Source organism: Lissotriton vulgaris, chromosome 4_1, assembly GCF_964263255.1.
Source record: "Lissotriton vulgaris chromosome 4_1, aLisVul1.2, whole genome shotgun sequence".
Classification (NCBI taxonomy): Eukaryota; Metazoa; Chordata; class Amphibia; order Caudata; family Salamandridae; genus Lissotriton; species Lissotriton vulgaris.
This window is the reverse complement of record NC_141691.1, coordinates 141,472,958-141,496,071: the sequence shown is the minus strand read 5'-3', so window position 1 is coordinate 141,496,071 and position 23,114 is coordinate 141,472,958. Positions and strand designations below refer to the sequence as shown.

Sequence of the window (23,114 nt, the reverse complement as noted above, 5' to 3'; positions counted from 1 at the left end):
AAATGTTTAGGAGAACAGCTCTGGATTTGCATCAAAGGGTGCAAAAAGAATGGAACTAACAGTGTGCAAGGGTGACTTCTTTATCTTCCAGAGCCAGGATGAGCCACTGCGGAGTCAGATGGCATTGGTAGTCAGCATGCAGGGACTCTTGCAGGAAAAGTTTCAGGATCCTATCTAGCTGTAGGGGTAGAGGAGCCTGTGGTTATAAGTATCCGTCAAAAATTAAAGCGATTAACCCCGTCCTGCTTCCAAAATTCATCCCAGAAAAACACTGCTGCAGTTTTTTAAACCTCTATTCATGGTGCATTTCCTGCAACTTAATTGTTGCAAGGATAACAACTAATTAAGACCATACACCTGACCTTGCATGACCAATACCTTTTTTTACATTTCTTTTTATTGAATGTAATTATTAATTTATTCTAGGGAAGGTAAATTCATGAGACAATACACATTCACCAGAATGACAAAAACAACACTAAAACCTATATGTGTTCCCATACTAACTAGAGTACAGGCTAGTTCATAGCATGTAAACCCTGTCTAACTGAAGGAGCAGAATTTCATTTTGCAAAAAGGAACCCAAAATAAAAAATTACATCCATTACCTTGAAACGAGCTAAATCGTACACTAGTCACTTTTCTTTTCATTAAATCACAAGGATGGAGTAGAATCCTACAAAGAGAACCATTTAAAGGGGAGATGAATCCTCAAAGAGTAGAAACTGTGATTATTAGAACAAAAACGTTTATTCAGTGGTGGGTTTTGTATCAAGAGGAGAACCCTACAGCAAGAAAAAATATTTGAAGGGGAGAGAATTTTTTAAAGTATTGAAGAAAGTGTGTAAGTCTCTAGGGTGAAGCCCTGCCTCAAAGAGTAAGAAGTGGGACCAGGACTAGCCTGTAGGGTAATGTCTTTTAAAGTGGTGCTGTTTCATAACATTTTAAAAGCAATAAAGCAGGTGTCATTCAATACATATAATAAAGACTAGTATTTCCCTTCAAATGAGCCTTGATCTTTGAGAAAAGATGCTTCACAAAGGGCGCACTCATTCTTTAATGTGCATCATGCAATCAGAACACTTTTACTATGACACTTTACTCCACATCTCAATCAACAACTCCAGGATCCACAGAGGGGAGACTCACTTAGAATTGGGTACATCAAGAGAACCTTTCTCCTGTAAACATCTGGGGGGAATTTGGCATAGTAGACTTTTGCTCGCTGCGTCTCCTCGTCACTCTGAATGAGGATTTTCCCTATACGGATGGATCGGCAGCAGTCCCGGAGTCCCTGTTCCATTGCCTCACCTGTAATAGAAACATTAAAAACACACAGTTACTGTTTAGATATATATAATTGACCAATATTAGACTCTACTGATGGATTTATGGCTCCATACTAGTGACATATAGTGGAACTGTGGAATGTTGAGTCTATAAATGTTTCATTTATTATTGACATATTGGTCAACCTACGGATTACCAAACAGTGACCAGGTATCTCATGCAACAACATTTACCTTGATGAAGGTAATGGGATCTGGCATGCGTGCTGCAAAATCTTAAAGAGAGTAACACCATCACAGAAGGTTTTGAACAAAATCCAATCCAACACAAAGAAGGATGTTCTTCTCTGATATATGAGCTGTCAGGACCATCAAATCCTCGCACACAAGCAAAGATATGAATACCGCACAAGAATCAAAGGGTGGGGTAGGGAACATACCACAGATATACTGGATACACTTTTCACAAGCTTTAAGAGGTTCTACATGATCTAAACCCTAACAGGCAAGGTGAAACATTAGAGATACAACTAGGAAAGGTGTTTTCATCCATGGAAAGAACAAGGCCATGACAAAGAATCGGTCTGCAAAACGCTCAATTACAGTCCCTGTTAGTTCTAATAACAAACAAATTACTTGCCTTCGGTAATGCCTTATCTGGTAGACACTATGTAGCTGCAGGTACCTTATCTTAGAATATTCCCCAGGCATCAGACTTGATTTATAAATTTTCAAGCAGTACCCCTGCGCGCCGGTAGATGGCGTCATTCGGGTCAGCGGCATTGTTTGCGCCAGAAGTCATGCGCGCAGTGCATATATAGGTGCCACTCCAGTATGCTGGTGTCAGTTTCTTTTTGTGACTTTCTACACCAGAAGCGTGGAGCAACAAAGAATGCTGAAATACTGGTATGTGCTGACATACTGGTGTGGATTGCCAAGACCCTTATAAGGGTGGCCCTACTGAAAAGGTTCACAGAGTGGGGAGGTTGGAAGGGTCGGTAAGGAATCTGTAGCTAGAGTCTCTATCAGAAATGGGGCTACCGAAGGCAGGTCGTTTTTTTTGTCTGATAGAGACTTCTAGCAGCAGATTCCTAACCTTAGAATAAATATTCAACCAATATGTCCCTGAAGGTGGGTAAGCGAAAAAAAAATCAAACCAAGAAGCCTGGCAGGACCGAACAAGCAAAGCGCCCATCATGATGGGCATACCCATCTATACAGTAATGCTTTGTGAACGTGTAAAAGCGCCCACGTTGCTGCCTAACAGATGTCAAGGACAGAGACTCTGTGAGCTAATGCAGTGGTCGCAACCTTGCTCTGGAAGAAACAGCATGAAAGCCCTCAGGGGCTTGCTATTCGGCCAATGTGGTGCAGATGTTTAAGTAGAGTACTATCCATCTTGAGATGGTTCGTTTCTGCAAGGCCTTCCCTTTCTTACCTGCAACATACCCTCTAAAGAGCTGATCGTCTATCCGGAACCATCTTGAATGGTCAAAGAAGAACGACAACGCTCTTTTTGGGTGCAGATGGTGGAGTCTATCCTCTTTCTTAGAAGGGTGAGTGGGAGCAAAGAAGGTAGGCAAGGTGATTATTGTTTGGCCAACACGAAAGGGTGTGACAACTTTTCAGAGGATGGACGCATGGGCCCTTAGAACTGGCTTATCTGGGTAAAAGGTTGTATAAGGAGGGTGTAACAGAGAGGGCCTGCAGGTTGCTGCCCCTCCCTCGCCGATGTTATGACCAACAGAAAGGGCGTTTTGATAGTCAGCAAGTGTAATGGGCAGTTGTGTAGCAGCTCAAAGGGTTCACACATGAGGAAGGTAAGGAGCAGGTTAAGATCCCAAGAGGGCAAGATAAGTGGCTTGGGGAAAACAGGAGTTGCAGTCCTTTCAGGAACCTAGTCACAACAGGAGATTTGAACTAAGGTTGGTTCAGCCACAAGAATGACGAAATGGCAGACCGGTAATCTTTAACCCTGCCTAACGTAGAGCCCTGCTGGGCCAAAGAAAGAACAAATAGAAGAACTTTGGATAATGGTGCAGAAAGGGGGTCAATGTCGCGAGTGCACTTCATGCCACAAATTTGTCCCAACCACAGGTGTATACCGTCTTGGTGGAGGGGCGCATAGGCTGCCAGGCTAACATCACAGACTTGGGGATAGGGGAGTGTTTAAAAGCTGCCAACCGTTGTCACACGATCTCCACGTATGAAGACGGAAGATCCCTGGCTCGGGTGTAGAACACTCTCCTGTTGCTGTGACAGAAGATACTCCTGAAGCAGCAGCCTGATCCGCGGACCGATGCTCGTGCTCAGATGCTTGGGATACCAAATTCTCTGTGTCCAATCTGGCGCCACAAGAATGACTTGGGATCCATTGTTCCAGATCTTCTTGAGAACTATGGGCAGGAGTGCTATCGGCGGAAAGGAGGCCAGAGTTCCACTCCAGATGAAAAGCATCTCCCAACGAGAACCGCCTTGGAAACTCCAGCGTGAAAAACTGCTGACATTGTGCATCCTCTGTGGTGGTCAACGGATCTAACCAACGCTCTCCCCACTCTAGAAAGAGACCTTCCACCACCTCTGCTAGGAGACAATATTTGTGATCTGCTAAGCATAGAAAGCAGTGTTCATCTGCCCTGGTGTTCAGAAAAAGACTGTCCTGTGTTGGACCTCAAAAGAAAAGACCCTGACGTTCCAACAATGTCTAGAGAGATAAGGCCTTTTGACAATGGTCCACAACTCCACCTGCCCTGGATGTAGCAGTATCGCATAGCGGTGGTGTTGTCCATGAACACCTGCACTACCCTTCCCTTGATCGAAGGAAGAAAGGTCAACTGGATCGCCTCGAACTCCAGCAGATTGATGGTAAGCCTGGACTCAACAGAGGACCAGAGTGCTCTAATCGTCACCTCTCCCAGATGGCATCCCCATCCCAGGAGGGATGATTCGGTCACTTCAATAAGCTCTGGTTGGAGAAGGAAGAGGTCTGCCGCTGACCCAATCTTGGTTAGTCAGTCACCACTGCAGGTCTTTTGAGGTTCTCTCTGAGATCTGGACCAGGTCGGAGAGAATCCCCCGATGGTGTGGCCACGGGAGCTTCAGGTCCCACTGCAGAGCCCTCTTATGCCAGCTAGGATGTCACAAAAAGGATGCAGGAGGTCATGAGGCCCAACAGTCTGTCAGTCAGTCTCACTGAAATCCAGGAAAGAGGCAGAAACAGTGTAATTGTAGCCTAAATATCCTGCACTTCTTGTTCCAGAGGAAAGGCCAGAAACTGCAATGTGTCCAGAACAACCCCAATAAAAGGGAGCGTTAGATAGTGAGTCAGGTGCAACTTCTGAACTTTACAGTGAACCCCAGTGAATGCAGGTGGCCTGCTGTAGTCTGGAGGTGGGAGGAGACAACCTGGAGCAAACCTGCCTTCAACAGCCAATCATTGATGAAGGGTGAGCTGGGGGGTGGGGGAAAGGAGGGATAGCTGGCCCTACCTCAGGCTGTTGTACCCACAAGATGTGTGGAAAATGTAGATGCTCAATTATAGTATTAACTGCGTCTTTGGTGTGGCACAAAGAAGAGGCCTTGTATCACTGAAGACAAATAACAGATCTTACTACTAAACAGCTGAGTGGACACACTGGCATTTAAACCTGTGAGTGTTGTATACACACAAGTATATAAGCAGCCAGCACTTAGCACACTGAGCCAACTTAATGGCTCTGCAACCTAGAACCTGCTGTGAGTACCACACTCTTCTAAAATTCCATTCACTGCATTTGTTTTTCATACAATGAGAGATCCCTGATGTACTTAGATGATTATGCTCATTAGTCTGATCTGTATATAGTTGTCGCAAGGCGAGACAGGCTTGTGTTGACAATGTGAAAGCTATTTGGGGATGTTCAAAGTTACACATTTAATTAAAAGTGCAAGTTAGCCTTCTCATTCAATCTCCTTTCAGACAGGCATCACTTAACTTAGCTACTGAAAGTTTACACCCCAGGAAGGGAAATTACCCAGTGAGCGATGATGATAAGTATTTAACACCAAGTCTTAGACTAGGTTTGGTGAGGCAGTCTTGCTGGACCAGACAGTTTTAGACTTTCAGCAGAGTTTCTAAATATTGTCATAGAAGCCCACTTAGAAGCAATACAAAATCTACAAGACAACTTAACCTGGAGAGATGGAGAAAAAAGAAAATCCAAAAGCCAACGAACCTGTTGAACTTCAAACCCATCCATGGTCTGTAATGATTGTCCAACTGCAGGTTTTGTTTACTCCGGTAAGCAGACAGATTGCATCCGCTCTTCTTAAAAAGTGACGTGGATGGTGTTCGCGAAAGCAAAATCTTCTTCCCCAGGTACACTGATAAAGTATGCGCAGGCAGTAACCTTATTTATTTCTCTTCTTTGGCCAACATAGACATCCAGAACCATCACTACTTAATATCTCTTTGCTGAATTACTATAAAAGTTGTCTAAAATGCTAGCTGCTGATGGTCTACTACTAAAATCCTAGAAGCGAAATATCTTATTAAAAAGCTTAAAAAAGATCTAACAAAAGGCCTTTACACAAGCTACATAAAAAGACAGCTATACGAAGTAGAAAAAATTCATCAGTTGCAACGCCTGCGATTCTATAAAAAATATACCCAATGTTTAAACAAACCAGCTCTTATAAAGTAGTTTAAATGAACATCCACAGACTAATACTGCAGTTTAACGGTGTCAAAGCCACAATATTTTGTAGTATATGAATTTTCAAATCTCTAGTTAAAGGGCATTTTAGTGAGCCAAAAACAGCAGATACTCATGGACGGTAGATATGCCCTGGCAGTACGGCCAATCCCATAAAGGGTGCTTTACATCAGATAATGCAGTCATATCTCCCACCTCTGAGATGATAACTACAGGACAGGAAACAGAGCTGGTGACAGGAAAGAGCAGCATGATGCCGGTGTGGCTGCAAAACAGAGTCTGTGTAGTTAAAGAATATGCAAAAAGAGATCTATACATACTACAGAGGAGGCCAGACCAGCCAGCAGCTGTGTCCTGCCAGGCAGGAATGGAGTCACATAAAGGCAAATCAAGCGGCAAAGGAAAACAGTGTAGTGCCAGTGCCAGAGGAGGAACTTGGCAACAACTCATGTCATACGAGATGGCACTACAAAAAGGCATATTTAGGCTAAAGAACAAGGTACGTCTACTGCAGGGAATTCCTGGGTTCAGAAGGCTCAGCAGTGAATTCCGTGTGCTAATTTTTCCTGGAACCTTGACAAAGAATTTGTGCTGAAGGAGTTTCAAAGAAAAGACGATGAATACAGGAATTTCAAACCTCATGAGCAAAGCTTTTCATTGTTGGTTTTGATTTACAGTGCAAAACTCCAATTTCCCTACTTTAAACCTGATTAAATGTTGTAATCTTATTTTTGACTCGCAGAATGTCACAGTTCTGCATCTGCCACAAATGCATGAAGTCATTACCATAATGGCAACTTGCAGTATTGTAAAACAAAAAGGCAGAGGCAAATTTGCAGTTAGACAGTGCCTTCCAATTAAGTTCTCATTTCCCTTTATTAGAGAGGATAAAACAAAGACAACTAAACAGTTGCTCCAGTATTACCACTACTGATTGCAAACATGGTCCAAAAGAGCTCTGCTGGATGTTACACTGCTCCCACACACTGTTACAGGGCAGATCTAGCCCCAGGAGATAACTATGACCAGTGCGCTGTTCAAAGGGATACATTAGGGGAGGCAGGATAGACACTGCAAGGTAAAGAGATGCTGTGCATCACATCAACATTTCATGGGTTACATACAACGTTCTTTCAAATGTTTAGGTCTTGCTGTCTAGACAGGGATGTATGTCATTATAACGCAGGGAAATACCATGCATGCCTTTACCATATATTTTTTACAACGCATGCCTTTAACCACACATATGCCTATACAACGCGGGTAAGTAAAACTAAGGTACGTCTATATATATTTTAGTTTTTGGGGAGGGGGGGGGGAGACCCGCCCAAAGCCCCCCATGTTTAAAAAAAAGTACAATAAAAATTATGCAGGTGCTTAAAATGTATCTGAAAATAAGGCAAAATTGTGTATTTTGATTCATATTTTGCTGCATGTAACAGTCACTTGAGGGTAATGTTCTAGTCTCAGCTTATGTGATATTTAATTGTACATACCCTCATTTTCTGCATTTCTGTTAAAGCAATGTTTTCTAAACCATGTGAAGATTCACAGTTTAGGTTAACGTACATCCTGATCTAATTTGCTTTGCTCCCTTCAGTGACACAAGTACAGACATATATTTCTTATTTTCATGGGGACACTATACAAAAAGGAAACACTCCAGTGGTTTACATTAATTGTACAGGTTCAATATTGAAATAGCAAGATGTGATGGGGAAGTCCCAATATCCTCCATGACCCTTGAGCTTCAAACCAACACTGGAGTGCATCAATGGAACTGTATGCAGAAGACCCAGGTTTTGAACTGGTGGGGCCAACACGAGGAGTGGGTTGCACTTGTAGACAGTTACATAGAGAAGCTTACCACTGCATTTAAAACTGTAGATTTACCATCCATACTGTTAGGAATGGAAGAGGATTGGGGATTCTACTTTTAGTTAAGCAGTCTGCTGCCCCAGGCATCCAGCTGATCGTGAACGTAACCAAATGAGCACGTCGGGTCAGATCCCAGTGCCTTCTTTAAAGGATGGAGAGGAAGGCACCTTCCACGGATGTGTGATCTGTCTAGCTGTCCAGCACGCAAAAACCTAACTCCACTAATATTTTAAAAGCAACCAAGTCCACAAGGGAGGTGAAGTACGCCAAGCCCTTCACCTCACAGTAATAATGTACCTGCAGTAACAACGATGTAAGAATATCGGGATGCAGAACTGTTCTGTGGTCCGTTCTATACCCTTTCAAATTGAAAATGGTGTAATCCATACATTAATGGAGAAAGAAGCACAGCTTTACACCCCTACTCCTTTCATAACAACCACGACCACCCCCAGCTGTGAGTGACCCCGCCCTCAGTGAACAAGAAGTGGCATGAAAATACAAGTCACCTAGAGTCATGTTCATTAACTGCAATGTGTTTCAAATGAAGCACTAGCTGAATTCCAGGGAAGGAGGGCAGGAAGTGCACCCCAGATGATCAAGGACTGTTGTGCCTCCCAAACGCCCAGCAGCCTAGAATGAAATACTTTCTGCACACTACACAAGACATTCACATGGTCCATCTTTTACATAAATCAGCTTTAAAAGTCTCTCTTGGTGCTAGGAGCAATGTCTGCGTGCCCAAAGAATTGGAGCATTGAAGAATATACATAGAATAGTGCATAATGGATCGTGTAAATATTGTGAGATGTGCAGTGCAAAGACAAGTTAACGCAGCACACAACGTTTAAAAAAACTTCCAATTAAAAAGAGGCGTTTGTAGGAAATTAAGGATTTACATTTCTTTCCTGAAATATCTGAGGATGGGTGAGTTTTCTTAAATAAAACTGACGAACATATATCATCTGGTGCATTCTTCAAGACGTTTTTAGATTGGTCAGTGTGTTGCTATTTCAAGACTGGTCAGTTTGTTGGCATTTCTGGACTTGTTACTTGACTGGCAAGCCCGTTTGGTTTCTCTCTGCTATTTTGCTTGTATCCAACAGTAGGTTTTCAATGGGATTTGTGCTGATGGTTAGGAGAAAGAGTAATGTCCCAGGTATGTGATTCACAGTCAAATTCCATTTAATTTAAGTTCACAGTAGCGCTGAGTCGGCTAGAGAGTAGAGTGTTACCAGTTACCACTGTGTGAAAAAGGATTTGCAAATTTATGGTGCCATGACATTTTGGAGCAGGGATGTATGGCTTCACTTTTCAAAAAAGGTCCAATCGGTACCATATTGTTTAGGACTTCTTGCTGATGCTATTTCATACCATAGCCTTACGGACAATTCATTTCCTGTACACAGGTGACTATCACAGTAGGATAGGGCCCAAGCGGCGAACATACAACTGGTTTTGCTGTCCACATCGGTGTAAGGCAAGGATATAGTTATGCCTCATTGGGGTTAAGCTTTTAACAATCGGCAGACTCTTTGTCTACATCCAAGTTCATCCACTTTCACTGGAGAGAGGTTTGATTTATCACCGTAGATTTTGCCAATGATGCAAATATTAGAAGCGGCACCAGGCATGGCTTCCCGGGGTCCTCTTTACTCTTCGCCCTAGAGCTCCTCCTGAAGAATATCAGGGAGAATTTGGGGATCTCAGAGTGGAAACTAGAAAGGGGTAGCTTCAAGCGAGTGCCCTTTGCTGATGACATCTTGATGATGTCAGTGAACCCAGAACAATTGTTAGGTGTCCTGCTAACAGAATTAGACGGCCGACCTCTGGGACATGCCACCTGGGAGTAACTCCCAACCTACGAATATGCACGACAGAGGACATATCCGGTTTACCAAGAGTAGTCAAAGCAGAGCCTTTTTCATACTGTAACCAACCAGACATTATCTTGGGTGGGTCAAGGAGCAGCACTAAAAATGATGCTTCTTCCACAAATCTCATTTACATTTCAACCTCTTTGACTTCTCCTTTTAGCTAGCAAAATCAAGTATCTACAGCACTTTTGGTCTCTTGGCTGTATCACAAGGCTCTCTGGCTGAAGCCTGTCGTGGATAGGGGGTGCGTGTGGCATGGGAAAGATATCTAGGTAGCCCAATACCAGACAAGACATAGTACTTTTGCTGTGAGTGGACTAGATTGGTCTCTAATAATCACCAACACAAACTTCTACATTTTGAATACCGACAGCGCGCCTACATTACCCCTCATTTGTTAGCCAAATCAGATTCCACTAAATCACATTGCTGCCCTCGATGCGCCGTGGAACACGCTGCCTTTTCACACTTGGCGTGAGAATGTGCGCCAACACTTGCCTATAGGAACGAGGTATTTCGCATGTTATCACAAATGATCGAGACCGAGCTTGCTCCATCTCCCTTAATGGCACTGCTGGGCTACGTTCGACTGCTTCCTGTAAGAGTTCAGCACGATGCAGCTATTGCGCTCTTACTAGCGAAGAGCCAGGTGTCTTTACACTTGGATGACACATCAATCCCAACGGATGAGGGGTAGATTCAAGATCTGTCACCATGAGTGATACCTACACTGCTTTACAACCAGCTACTTCCAGGCCTAAAAACAGATGCAATCACTGCGGACCTACTTATTACTTTTTTCACCTGAAGTTGGGGGGGCCTGACAACAATTGAAGCACACTTCACCCCGGGACAAATACCCATTATCTTACAATGTAACTGCATGGTTTCACCACAGACAATTTGAGGCAAGTCTTTTTTGTGACCAGAAACGTATTTTGCAAACCAACCTATGTACTGATGTGTCAGTCTGCAAAATAAGGATTCGACCCGAGTCACAATCCAACCAACCTAACTAATAATCATTAAGTAGGCTGTAATTTGCAACTCAATCCGATTTGTCACAATCACAGGAATGGTGGCCTGCAAGCTTCATCAGACCACCAGGTCTGTAATTGTTGTAAATAAAGTAAACTTTAAAAAAAATATAAAAGTAGTACATTTATTTAAAGGAACACTGGACACTGCCTACTCCCTCTATTCACAAAGAGAACCCTTCCCTTTTGCAGATAACTTAACACTGAACTTGGGAGTCTGTAACTTTTCAATATTTGGCAAGTAGAATTCTGGAGGCAAACTTTTGATACATGGGGTACCGATTTGCAATCTAGGAGAGACGCCCCTAATATGTCTCTTGCAAATTGACAATTGGTAGCCATTCTGAATCCCATTTTAGGAACCAGTAAAATTTTATTGACTCCTAAAATGGGATTCGTACAAAAGAAAAGCGGTGGCAAACACTCAGAGTTTGCCTAGTGGAGTGTTTGCAAACTCAAAATCGGTTAGTTCATCTGGCCTCCAATTTCTAAGCCAGATCAAATTCCAAAATTCCAGTCTTCCTCCTGTTACTAGAGGCTAAAAGGTACTAATGTCATTAAGGGAAACGGGTCAGCTTTTGACAGGAGACAAGTGTGTACAATGGCTATGGCTGACGTAAAAAATATATTTGTGAAAATTGATGTCCCAAAGAAATAGAAACGAGCATTGTATAATAGATCATTTAAAAGTATAGGACAATTAGGTGCAGTAGACATGCTGTAGATTATAAGAGCACCATAAATGTGACCAGAAGAACATGGTTGCTGGCCGCCATTCCTGGCACTGACTGCTAGCTCTATAGCAATTATTATGTGTTATGTGATGCATGTCTTCCACAGGGTGGAAATGTCTATGCTACACTGTGCAACGATGCTTCAGTTTGATAGGCTATTTGGCTCAAGAGGATTCTTTAGCCAGAGGCACTGGAGAGAAACTGGGGGGGGTTTTTGACTACCCTCTGCGGCTAAAACCCTAATCAAATGAAAACTACACTTTTTACCATAGGAAGGCTGACTCCATGAGAAGGTCCAGGGCAAGAACCTAACTAGGGATAGTTTTTACTTGTTTTACCCTTTGCGAACATATAGCAATTATGTTCATATGGAATTTGGAAGAAGTCACCATCTAGCCAATTCTTATTTTGTTGCTTAACTTATAATGATAATCTTTAATGTTGTTCGTCTAATCTCCTAAGAAGGCTAATGCTTCAGCCTAAAACACTTTCCCCAAAATACGGTATTTAAAAGGCACTTAAAATCCAAACACACTGCCTATGTGTGGACTTATATAGCACAAATTAATCTGAATGGTTGTGCAGCACTTTTAAGGGAGAGGATACAGCAGTGACTGGGCTAGAAGCACAATCTGGTGGTGATGAAAACAAAAGTAGTTTTCTTCAATAAGTTGTCTGTGCGGGTGTTACACTAGAAACTGTTAAAAGATGCCAACTCCCTTAAAAGAATATTGTCCTTATATGGTGGGTTTAGAGACTTTGTGCTAATGTGCCCTTGTTGTTAAAGCACATTTTTGTTCAAAAACCTCCTTAATTTAGCTGTAAAGCTTACGCATAACACTAAAAGATTCAACTCACCACTTCTCATGATACTGACACCACAGTTTCCTCTCTCAAACTTCACTCCTTCATACTTATACCCTGTGGAAAAGAATAAAGGAGGAAAATAAAGGAGGTGAATAACAAAAGCCAAAAAATACCAAATGCCCCAATCATTATACTGCATAGAAGTGGATGGAAAATCTGCACAATATCCAAAACAGAGCGCAACACATGCCGTGACCAAATACAGCTTTCAATACTGCCCTCAAACAGAACTACCTAATCAGAAGTTTACTGCAAAAAACATAAAGGTATAATCATAGGTTTTCAGAAGGTTTCCACCTGTTCAAAACCATTTCCCCACCATCTAATGACATCCCACAGACACTCGCATTGCATTTTTATTTCCTCCAATCAGTTACCCGCATTGGATTTTCCTCATTTTCTCCCGTTATCCAAATTGCATTTTCATTTCTTCCAGTCAGTTACTATAATCTCAGTCTGTACACACCTGCTAATTTAACATTCTCACTTTGATTTGTGCAGCATTTCTTCTTCTAGTGGCCCATTTGCCAATAAGCAAAATAAAGCGATGTAACCAGTCTGTTTTCAAGTATAAAATGCATCTGGGAATGCTTGTTCTATTGAGCAAATGGGACGCGGCGTGATAGTTTCGGTCAGATTGCTACTTTTCAGAAAGGAAGAAGCAACAGAATCTTGGGATTGCTTCTCAAGGATATTCTCGGGTGGTTTATAAGCATTTGCTTATGTAAGGTATTTCCAAGATGGGCCCACTTGCTGTGCTGAGAGACTGTAGGTACTTATGCAGAAGATGTTCCAATGATGTCAAGCACGCGTTGCATGTTAGCTCACGCGGAGTGGATGTGCCTCCCAGTTTGTGACGAGTGACCCATCTTGTAACAGTGTTGGATCAACTGGCATAAATTCGTCCCCCTTCAGTAATCGCACAGTCGGGCACATCTTTGTTCAAACTCTTAAAATCATCTGAACCAACAGCATACATTTTCCTTCAACTCCTTCACTTGCAATACTTACCTACTGCTGGGGACCAACCCAAATTACACATGATATGTTCATACAGGATTTATTCAAATATCCTAACAGGATACTGAGGTAACAAACCTTTTAGGAATCACAATAGATTAAAGTCAGCTATAACAAAAAAGAGAAAAAGCTGGCAGTACAAACACTGAAGCTAACTTTCACAGAACACTTATACAGGGTCATAATTAAGTGGTGATGTGCTGGGCTTGGTAGAGCATGGGACCACGTTTCTTAAGCATTGTTTATTCAGGAGCCATCACGAAGCCTGACCTATGTGGTAACCCAAAATACATAAATGCAAAATTCAACATTTTAGGGAGTGTCTTCTTTAAATGTGTGAAAATAGATCCTCAATCATACAAAGCAGCACTTCACAGCCTGAAATGGGATAAATTGCAAGTATCAAACAAGCATTTGCAAACCAATACGTCTGGCATTTGTAAGAGTTAGAGCTATTGGTGTTGTAAATGAAAATGTCTATTACCTATGTGTTTTGGTTTGGAGTACAGTGGCTTTTGGGACCTTATAAGTGTTTAGCTATGCATTATATTATCCTGGTTGCTGTGCGGCCAGGTTTGAATAGTTATACAATTGCTACTGTACCATAGAACTTTTTTTTTATCTCTGTGGATCATTAAAGTATAGACAAATAAGACCGCCACAATACACATATACCTTTCCAATCGAACACATGCTCTTTGGTGAGGTCCAATAATTGTCCAATTTCAATCTGTGGAGGAGGGCCTTAATGGCGCAGAGCCACTGTATTTTCAGAGAGTGATGTGGGACCCTAGTATCTTTGATTCCCTCCCGATAGGAATCGAGGGTATGTATTGTCCATAGCCTGTGGTAAATAAATTAATTACCCTGTCGGAGTTTCTATACATTAACAAGGATCATGCATATAATGAGAGGCAGAGTCCGTGGTGTCCGATTCAGAAGGGCTTTATTCAGTAACTCGAGTTACAGGAGAATCGGGTTCCATCACCACTAGGGATCAGGAAGGATCGTCATCTGAACTTTATTCACAGAGTTCATTATTTATAGTTAAAACATACATTAACTTGCATAGAGAAGGCGGAGCGCTCCAGGCGGAGCAAGTGCGAGAGAGATAAGAGCACATGGGCATGAGAAAGGGCGTGTAAGAAGGCGTACACGTGGGTGTTCACTTGATGAGTCATAGGTGTGTCATAGGTGGGTGGATACATGGAGGGGGTCTGCATGGTCAGCAGGAACCTTTACCCTACTGGTGCGTGCAAACTGATCATGACGTGGAACTGACGTACAACTGGGGGAAGCTGGGGGGAAGCTGACTTTCGTGCTAGTAGGGAAGTCTTGGATGTCAGGACGACCTGCACCTCTGGTATTATCGGATATCTTGAGCTTGGAGGATGTATTATCTGACTTAAAGGTCGCCGGAGCAAAGGCTGCTCATCACTAAATGCTAGTGTGTGCCTATATTTCTTCGTGCATTGCGTGGGGCCATGGGCCTTCTATGGATTCGGGTTCTGTAAATCACTTGAATGGAGACAGAAAGGCTAGGCCCTATCTTCTGCAGGCGGAATATGTTTACTCTTTTCATTAAGCAGGAATGTGTTTCTGTGGAGCAGAGCAGATAACTGTAGGCAAAATACTGTCTTGGCAGGCCAGGCTGGGCACCTCTCGGCTGAGCAGGAAGTATGTGAGAGGTCAGGGATACATAGCTAAACTGCAGCTTTCAGAGTGTCAGGAGGCTTGGAGCCTGAATTCGGGTCCTGGCTTGGCTGAGCCACAAAAACGAGTTCATCTCGACTTTTAAACGTGCACCATGTAAATGCATTGGCAACATAGGCCTCAGTGCGGAATTAACGTTTCTTTCATGGAGGGCCTGGTAACTGACATGCTAACATTGGACGGAAATGCAGAGGCATTATTATTACAGGCAGAAGAAGGGAATCACATGATGACATGGACATACATGGGGTATATGTACAGACATAGGGTGCATGTAGGGGGCATACTGGCCACGTAAAATTTCTATTTCCTCATTCCCTCCTTGTCCCCTACTGTGCCCTTCAGGACACATCTATATTCATGATACCATATATCTGATCATACAGCATCATTTGCTCATCTTTTCTCTTTTGTATACGTGGACGGGGAATACAGGCAGTGGCACACAAGCCTCAAATCGCTGGGCCACATTGCAGACAGAGACAGCAACTGAATAGAACTAGCAGTATCAGACCTAGGAACGACAATACTTTCCATCCCCATGCTGATATTACACTCCAGAGCCAACCGGTCCAAGTCCATGTGCCTGGGTTCTGGTGTATCTCGTGAGCTATCTTATGGAGTCTTGTTATTGCTGCATACACGGATGGCACGTTGTTAGGAATAAACACGCAACAACTGGAGCCGATCACTCTACAAGCTCCGCCCCTATCTGCCAGGATGATGTCAAGAACAAGGCGGTTCTGAAGAACAACAAGTCTCATCGCAGACTGCTCCTCTGTCAAGTTAGCTAGAGCAGAAGTAGTCTCATTCACTACTGCCTCAAGTGTTCTCGTTAACCTGCGTATTAATTTACTGTTTTGGATGGGACCTATGAAGAAAAAGAATCCTTTATTGAAATCTGTATATTGCTCCAAAGCTGTCTCAGTCTGATCGACAACAGGGGAATCGGTCTCCCTCTTATTTCTAACATGTACTAGTCGGGAATCTCGATGATAATGGGATGGGGCTAGAAAGACGGGTGGCAGCAGGAACGCAATAGAACACGTCCCACCCCAGTCTAAGGGCAGACGTACATAGGCTGTCTGACCGCAAATAAAATAGGAATGGCGGGAAGCTTTGAAAGTAGACTTTCCTTTATCATTGAACTCGACCACAGTATTACAATCACTGTGTCCTAGATGCACTGAGCCTTTCTATTTTTCTCGGACTGGACATTCAGAATCATAAAGTTAAGGGAAACATTTCCTTGGTCGTACACTTCATTTTCTAGATCTGTTCCTTTTCTCTGGGGAAGACCATCTTCGTCTGGAAAACATGCCTCATTCATTACTTTCTTTAAATCTCCCCAAATCCCTTCACTTTGGGAATCTGTGAACTTTCTGTTTTGTGATAACATTAAAGCAAACCATGCTCCGCACGAACCATTGTGCGAGAACGGGAAAGGAAAGAGGGGCAAAACTCCCTTCGTTTTCTGATAAGGGGGGAGTCGGCCACATACCCAACAATTTGTTACATTGCTGGTCTGATGAGAATGGTGCAACATGCGAATAAAAGTATTGTTGCGCAGTGCTAGTCGATATGACAGTTCATGGGGTGGCAGATCACTGAATGTGTGCTCTACAGTGTCATTAAAAGAAGAATGTATATGTGAACCAATAGGAGGAAAGAAAACATGTAGCGTCAAGCTTATACATATGATCAATATACTTAGAAGAAACATAATAATCAGAGTTACTATACATCTACTGCGTAAGGTCTTGCAGTATTTCTCTTTCTTATCTCTCTGTCTATTTTTCTGGTCTACGATCTTATACATGTCAGGAACCTGTCTAACCGATTCACCACAGGGTGGACTCAAACAATTAAACGCTGTCTGACTTACTAGACCGTAACCTTAACCTATACTCCTGTTGCGGAGTCTTTTCAAGCAAAGGGGGCTTTGAGTCTCTTGTTTCTGGGCAGTCCTTAGTTTTGATTACAGTTCTGTGTCCATGGAATCTTTTAACGTGTTGGGCATGGATCCAGCCCTTCCTTCCCTCGACCTTGACGGCGGTCCTCGTCGTCAGCAGTACTACCTTCGGTGCTCGCCAGCGGGGCTCGAGAGGACTTGAACGGTCAAAATTCCGCACGAACACTGTGTCTCCAGGAACGATGGAGTGTTCCTTAACTTCGGTGTTGTCGGGGAAGGCGGCTGCAACCTGTGAACGACAAGAGAGGCGTGCAGACATCAAGGAAGCCAGGTAATCTGTCAGCATATTACTGTCAACATCGGTAATTCTTCTTGGCATAGGCGTACCCCACATATTCGGCGGTCTACCAAAAACCACCTCGTAAGGGGACAGTCCTGTCCTGGAATGAGCTACCATACGCATGTAAAAGAGGGCAACCGGCAAGGCTACCATCCAATCCACCCCTTTTTCTGCACAGACTTTCGCTAATTTTGTCTTAAGTGTCTGATTGTGTCTCTCTACAAGGCCTGCTGCCTCGGGGTGTCGTACACAATGGAATCACTCTGTCTTATTGCTAGGGCTGTTGCTGCAACTGATTTCAGGCACGCAGGCAGAGCCTGGGCCACTGGATCCAATGTACTAGAAAAATATGCACAAGGCTTGTGTTTTCCTGCTTGATCTTGTGTAAGGACAGATAATGCTGTACCTTCTCGTTCAGTGACAAAAAGTGTAAAAGGCTTGCTGTAACAAGGAGTCGCTAAAACTGGTGCTTGACATAGAGCTTTTTTCAATTCTTCAAATGCAAGTGTATGTTCTTGTGTCCAAGGGAGGACAGTCGAAGACGCTGCCTCCTGTGTTGTTAACTGTATGAGTGGCTTTGCTAGATATGCATACTGGGGAATCCATTGTCTGCAGTAAGAAGTGAGGCCAATGAAGGCCCATCCTCCTTTTGTGACTTGGGCTGTGAAAGATTTGCAATTAACTGAATGCGGTCTTGTGTCAGCTGTCTACCCCTCTTGGACAGCAAGTGTCCAAGGTACACCACTTGCTGTGCACAGAATTGTAACTTCGAAGGGGACACTTTGTGCCCCTTGTCTGCCAGAAAGTATAAGACTGTTAGTGCACGTTCACAGTCTCGTTCTGTTCGTGCTGTGATCAAGATATCGTCGACATACTGGAGCAGTGCAGTGTTGGCAGGCATGTGAATACTGTCTAGTTGTCTTTTCAATGCTTGACTGTAAATACTAGGACTTTCCTTGAGGAGCCCTCGTAAATTTAAAACTGCGTCCATTTAAACAGAAACCGAAAAGGTATTGGCTCTCAGGATGTATTGGGGCACTGAAGAAGGCGTTCTTCAAATCAATTACAGTAAAGAAAGTCGCTTCGGAATCAATTGCAGTCAGTAATGAAGAAATGTCTGGGACCACTGGGTATTGCGGTATTATACATTTATTCAGCTCTCGAAGATCAATCACTAGTCTGTAGACTGGTGGTGCATTAGGGTCAGTTCGTTTAAGAATAGGGATGACAGGTGAATCACATACATTTGAGTCAGTTTCTACTACCACTCCTTGTGCAATGAGTTCGTCAACAATTTTCAGTAATGCTACTACGGCATCAGGTGGTAACTTGTATTGTCGGATTCGTGGCAGTACTACTCCTGGTTTGAGAGTGACACGGTGTGGTGTAATGTGCATGTAACCTACATCAGTCGGACCTCGTGCCCATAAATGCTGTGGTACATTCTGGAGTCTGTGATCAAAATCTTTCAACACATAATGTCCTTTAAAATCACGTAAAAACAATCGTACTCCTTCCGGAGAACAACAAATTACTGCTCCTAGTTCTTTCAAAGTCTTTATACCAAGCAAATTTTCTGGACATGACTTAGTAAGTAACAAGTCTGTAGTACGGGACAATGGACCGACTCCTAGGGAAACTGGCTTTGACACTTCGTTAACAATAGGCTTTCCTGAAAATCCCAGGGAAATATTCTGTGAGCCTGAGAGGGGTGCCCCTGGAACCTCGTCATGACTGATGGTAGTTCTGCTCGCCCCTGTGTCAATCAGAAATTTTCTGTCTTTTCCCAATACACGACTGTGTACATAGGGACCCTCTTGTTCTACAGGAACTTCGATAAAGGGCAAGCCAACCTCCCTCTCTAGGCTGTTTCATGAGTACTGTTGATATTCTGGATAGTCTGACTGTGCGTACTGGTACATTTGCTGCGTGACATGTTGCGTGGCAGCTATGGGTGAAGGTAATGCTACTGTCTGTTGCGTACTCTGTGGCGTTGGCGTGTTCTGTGGGGTGCTACTCTGTCTGGGAGGATGCGGCCTTTCTTTTGTCTTACCTGTAGCTATATTGTGTTTCAGGACAGCACATTCATTTACATAGTGACCTGGTTGTTTGCAATAATTACAGTTCCCATTCACAGGTGCCGTGCCCTTTTTATGGCCATCAGCTAGTACTGATTGTGCGACTAGCACTTTCATTTTCGTATCTTTCATACGTCTCTTTTCATGTTCCTGTTCCTCTCTAATTCTGTTCTGGTAATATTGTAGCATTTGCAACATTTGGGAAGGGCTGTTTGCTTGCCAGGTACTCTCAACCTTCAGTACTCTATTCTTGATCGGGGGTAAGGAATTCTCTACTAATTTGCTCACAAAAAGATGTGGATATGATTCACTACGTGGCTTAAGGCCACTATTAATAGTAAAACATTTTTCGAATCTGGAATAAAAATCACTGGTATCTTCGTCTTGTTTCTGTTTACATGCTGAAATAGCATCCCAATCTTCCTTTTTAGTAACCAATAGTCTCGGCAGGACCTGTATCAAAAGTTCAGGTAGTTCCTTAGCTTTGTCCCCAAGACCAACACCAGGGTGCCGGCCTTTATCCTCATCTTCCAATTCTGTCCAATTTATCTTTTTCTCTCCCACCTCCCATTCTTTTTCTTTAAGCTTTTCATAAATGCCTGCTGGTAACAGTACTTTTAATAATTTAATGATGTCAGCGTATGTGTAATCCCCTATGCGGAGAATGTCTTTTAATTCACGGTGGAATCCCCCTGGGTCTTTATCATGGCAGGGCAGCAACTTTTTCATTTCCAGTATCTCGATTTTCGTCAAGGGTGTGTAAACATATACTCGTTGAAGCTCATTGTTTGCATTTTTGACGGGATGTACCTCTCATAGGGGGTTCTGTCTGTCTATGTGTAAAATCTTTCTGTCGTGGTGTGGGGCAGGAATCATGTGCGTGGTCAGAAAAGTCAAGTACTTATGTCGTTGTTCCAGAATGACATTAATTAATTCGGTACCTAGGCCTATCCATCTCTCTAGTAGTATATCATCCAGTAATTTATACAAGGGGCCGGGATCAGAACGTTGACTCTCGTACAACGTGATCAGATGTTGAACCATGTAAATACCAGCCAAACGCTGTTCTTCCGGGGGAAGGCTCAAAAAGGTCTGAGCCACTACGTCACTATTATATATGTTAGAATTAGTTACCCATTGAACGGCTGACCGGGCTAGTTCCTGTTCGTGTATAGTGTGGGGTCTACCGCCCCCTGCTCGTCTTTTCAGTGCATTCTCAGTAGCTTGGAATAGGTGTTCGAGAGAATATCTTTCTGGTATGGGAGGTCCATGTTTGCTGTAGTCGAGGCACTTGGGCCTGTCAAACTGTCTTGCTCTGCCTACATAATTCATTTTATCCATTTCCTCTGTTTCGGGCTCAGCATCATCTGATGCTAAGTCGTCCTCTTTCTCGTCTGACTCTTTTCTGTGTAAGTTTAGAATTTCTTTTCGTATTTTCCTGTACATGCATTCCATCTTTGCCATTGTATCATGTTTACAGGCAGCTATGTTGTCACTCCAATCAATCATACCTTTAGTTACTCCTTTATCTGGCTGGTCTTGCTCCCTGATAAGACAATTAATCAAAAAACTTAAAATTGCGCGTTGAACCTCCACCTTTCTTTGTGCCATGGCCTCATGTATACTCTCGGGTCCCTCCCCCGTTCTAATGAAGTGGTATATTTTGTCTAAATTGTCTTTCATGCCTGGTAATGTGATCAAATACTCTGCAACGCGTCTTAATCGTAGTGAGTACATGAGCATGGGGCCCACACCTGGTACTGGATCGTATATACAATGTGAAATCGTTACACTAGTCTTATAGGGTGATGCTGCCATTTGCGGTGTTCGTTGCAATGCTAGCTCTTGGAGTGCTCGTGTTGGTGGCGGTGTTTGCGGCGTATTTGTCGTCCTCCCTCCCACTGCCCCTTGTCCTAAATCGTCTTTCACAGTCGGTGGCGGAAGCAGTTGTGCATGCTGATCCTGTGATGTGGTCAGAGGGAGAAAAGGATTGTTGCCAGGAGGAGGAGGAAAACCTGCATTAACATAATCCGGAGCAGGCTCCTCTAAATAGGAGGAAAGGAAAACCTCCGCGGCTGTCTGTTTATGACTACGTACTTTAGTCGGGGTCAGTGGTGGCGGCAAATTACCGGGTACTTCCGGGGTCACTTTAGCTAGTCCTTCAGCAAGGACGGGATACATGCCTTTGATAAGGGCATTTCTTTCTCTATCTGCTTGTTCTGCCTTGACCCGTTCCCCTTCTTCCTTAAGTTCTTTTTCTCTGGCTTTTTCTGCTGCTTCTTTACTTCTCTCTGCTTTATGGAATTCTTTCTCTGTTCTCCTATGCGCTTCTTTACGCCATAACTCAATGGCATCTTTCTGGGACTGTCTAGCTTTCTTTTTCCATAGTGCTTCCTCTACTCTCATAATGCAATCAGCATCCCATGTTCCTGAGGCAGGCCATCTATACTTCTCTTCCAGATCCTTCGTGCAATCTACCCATAAGTCTAAAAACAGTATGGCATCTAGCCCATGCTTCTGGTACATAAAATGACCAGGTGTGTCTCTAGGCGGGACGGGAACTGCCTCTTCGAGTATCCCTTTCCTGGTCCCTATCTGACGTAATTTCGAAAACAGTGGCATGTTGGAACTAACTTTAACGAAAGCTCAATATACACAAGAATAGACTGGAAACAACCATTCACACTACAACATTAAAAATTAAAACAGATACGTCCTAACTGGTACATAGAAAAAGAACATGATCCTGAAAAACTGTTTACTTTATGTACTGCAAAACAGTACAACCATACCGGTCTCGTAAAGAGACACGTCTTTACCGCGTCTGTGTACCCAGACACGTCTTTAGCGGGCTCAAATACATGAACCCGTCTTTATGCGTTCCCAATAACGGTACTCACCGGGATGCAGAACTGAAGGCCTCGGAAACTCGATACTGCGTGACTGCTACTGCTGCTGCTCATTCATGCGCATGCGCCTCGGAACAGGTGGGCCTCGGGATACCTCGGACCTTGCTCTCTCGACTTGGGCTCTGGTTGGGATGGTCCGCGATCCTCACCGCCTCGTGTGGATGCCTGGTCGCAGTCTCCGTCTCCTCCGTGGGCCTGAGGGAGTAGGCAGGAAGTCCCGCTGTCGTGTACACTTGAAATCCGTCACGGCTGTAGAAGGGGGCAGGGGGCTGGACCTACATCGCCGGCGCGTGGGGAAGGGGACTAGTCCCTGTTCGGGCGCCAGATTAATGTGGTAAATAAATTAATTACCCTGTCGGAGTTTCTATACATTAACAAGGATCATGCATATAATGAGAGGCAGAGTCCGTGGTGTCCGATTCCGAAGGGCTTTATTCAGTAACTCGAGTTACAGGAGAATCGGTTCCATCACCACTAGGGATCAGGAAGGATCGTCATCTGAACTTTATTCACAGAGTTCATTATTTATAGTTAAAACATACATTAACTTGCATAGAGAAGGCGGAGCGCTCCAGGCGGAGCAAGTGCGAGAGAGATAAGAGCACATGGGCATGAGAAAGGGCGTGTAAGAAGGCGTACACGTGGGTGTTCACTTGATGAGTCATAGGTGTGTCATAGGTGGGTGGATACATGGAGGGGGTCTGCATGGTCAGCAGGAACCTTTACCCTACTGGTGCGTGCAAACTGATCATGACGTGGAACTGAC

At 43.6% G+C, this 23,114-nt stretch overlaps 1 protein-coding gene across 2 annotated transcripts in view; it reads right to left on the bottom strand.

The window, feature by feature from the left end:
• The window catches only part of UPRT (uracil phosphoribosyltransferase homolog), a 183,367-nt gene that overhangs the window by 80,348 nt on the left and 79,905 nt on the right, over window positions 1–23,114 (bottom strand). For both annotated transcript variants that reach the window (XM_086918403.1, XM_086918404.1), the window contains 2 exons: window positions 12,368–12,430; window positions 1,150–1,311 (listed from right to left, as the gene is read on the bottom strand). In XM_086918403.1, the coding sequence (XP_086774529.1) occupies window positions 1,150–1,311; window positions 12,368–12,430 (225 nt within the window). The remainder of the gene's footprint in view (window positions 1–1,149; window positions 1,312–12,367; window positions 12,431–23,114) is intronic.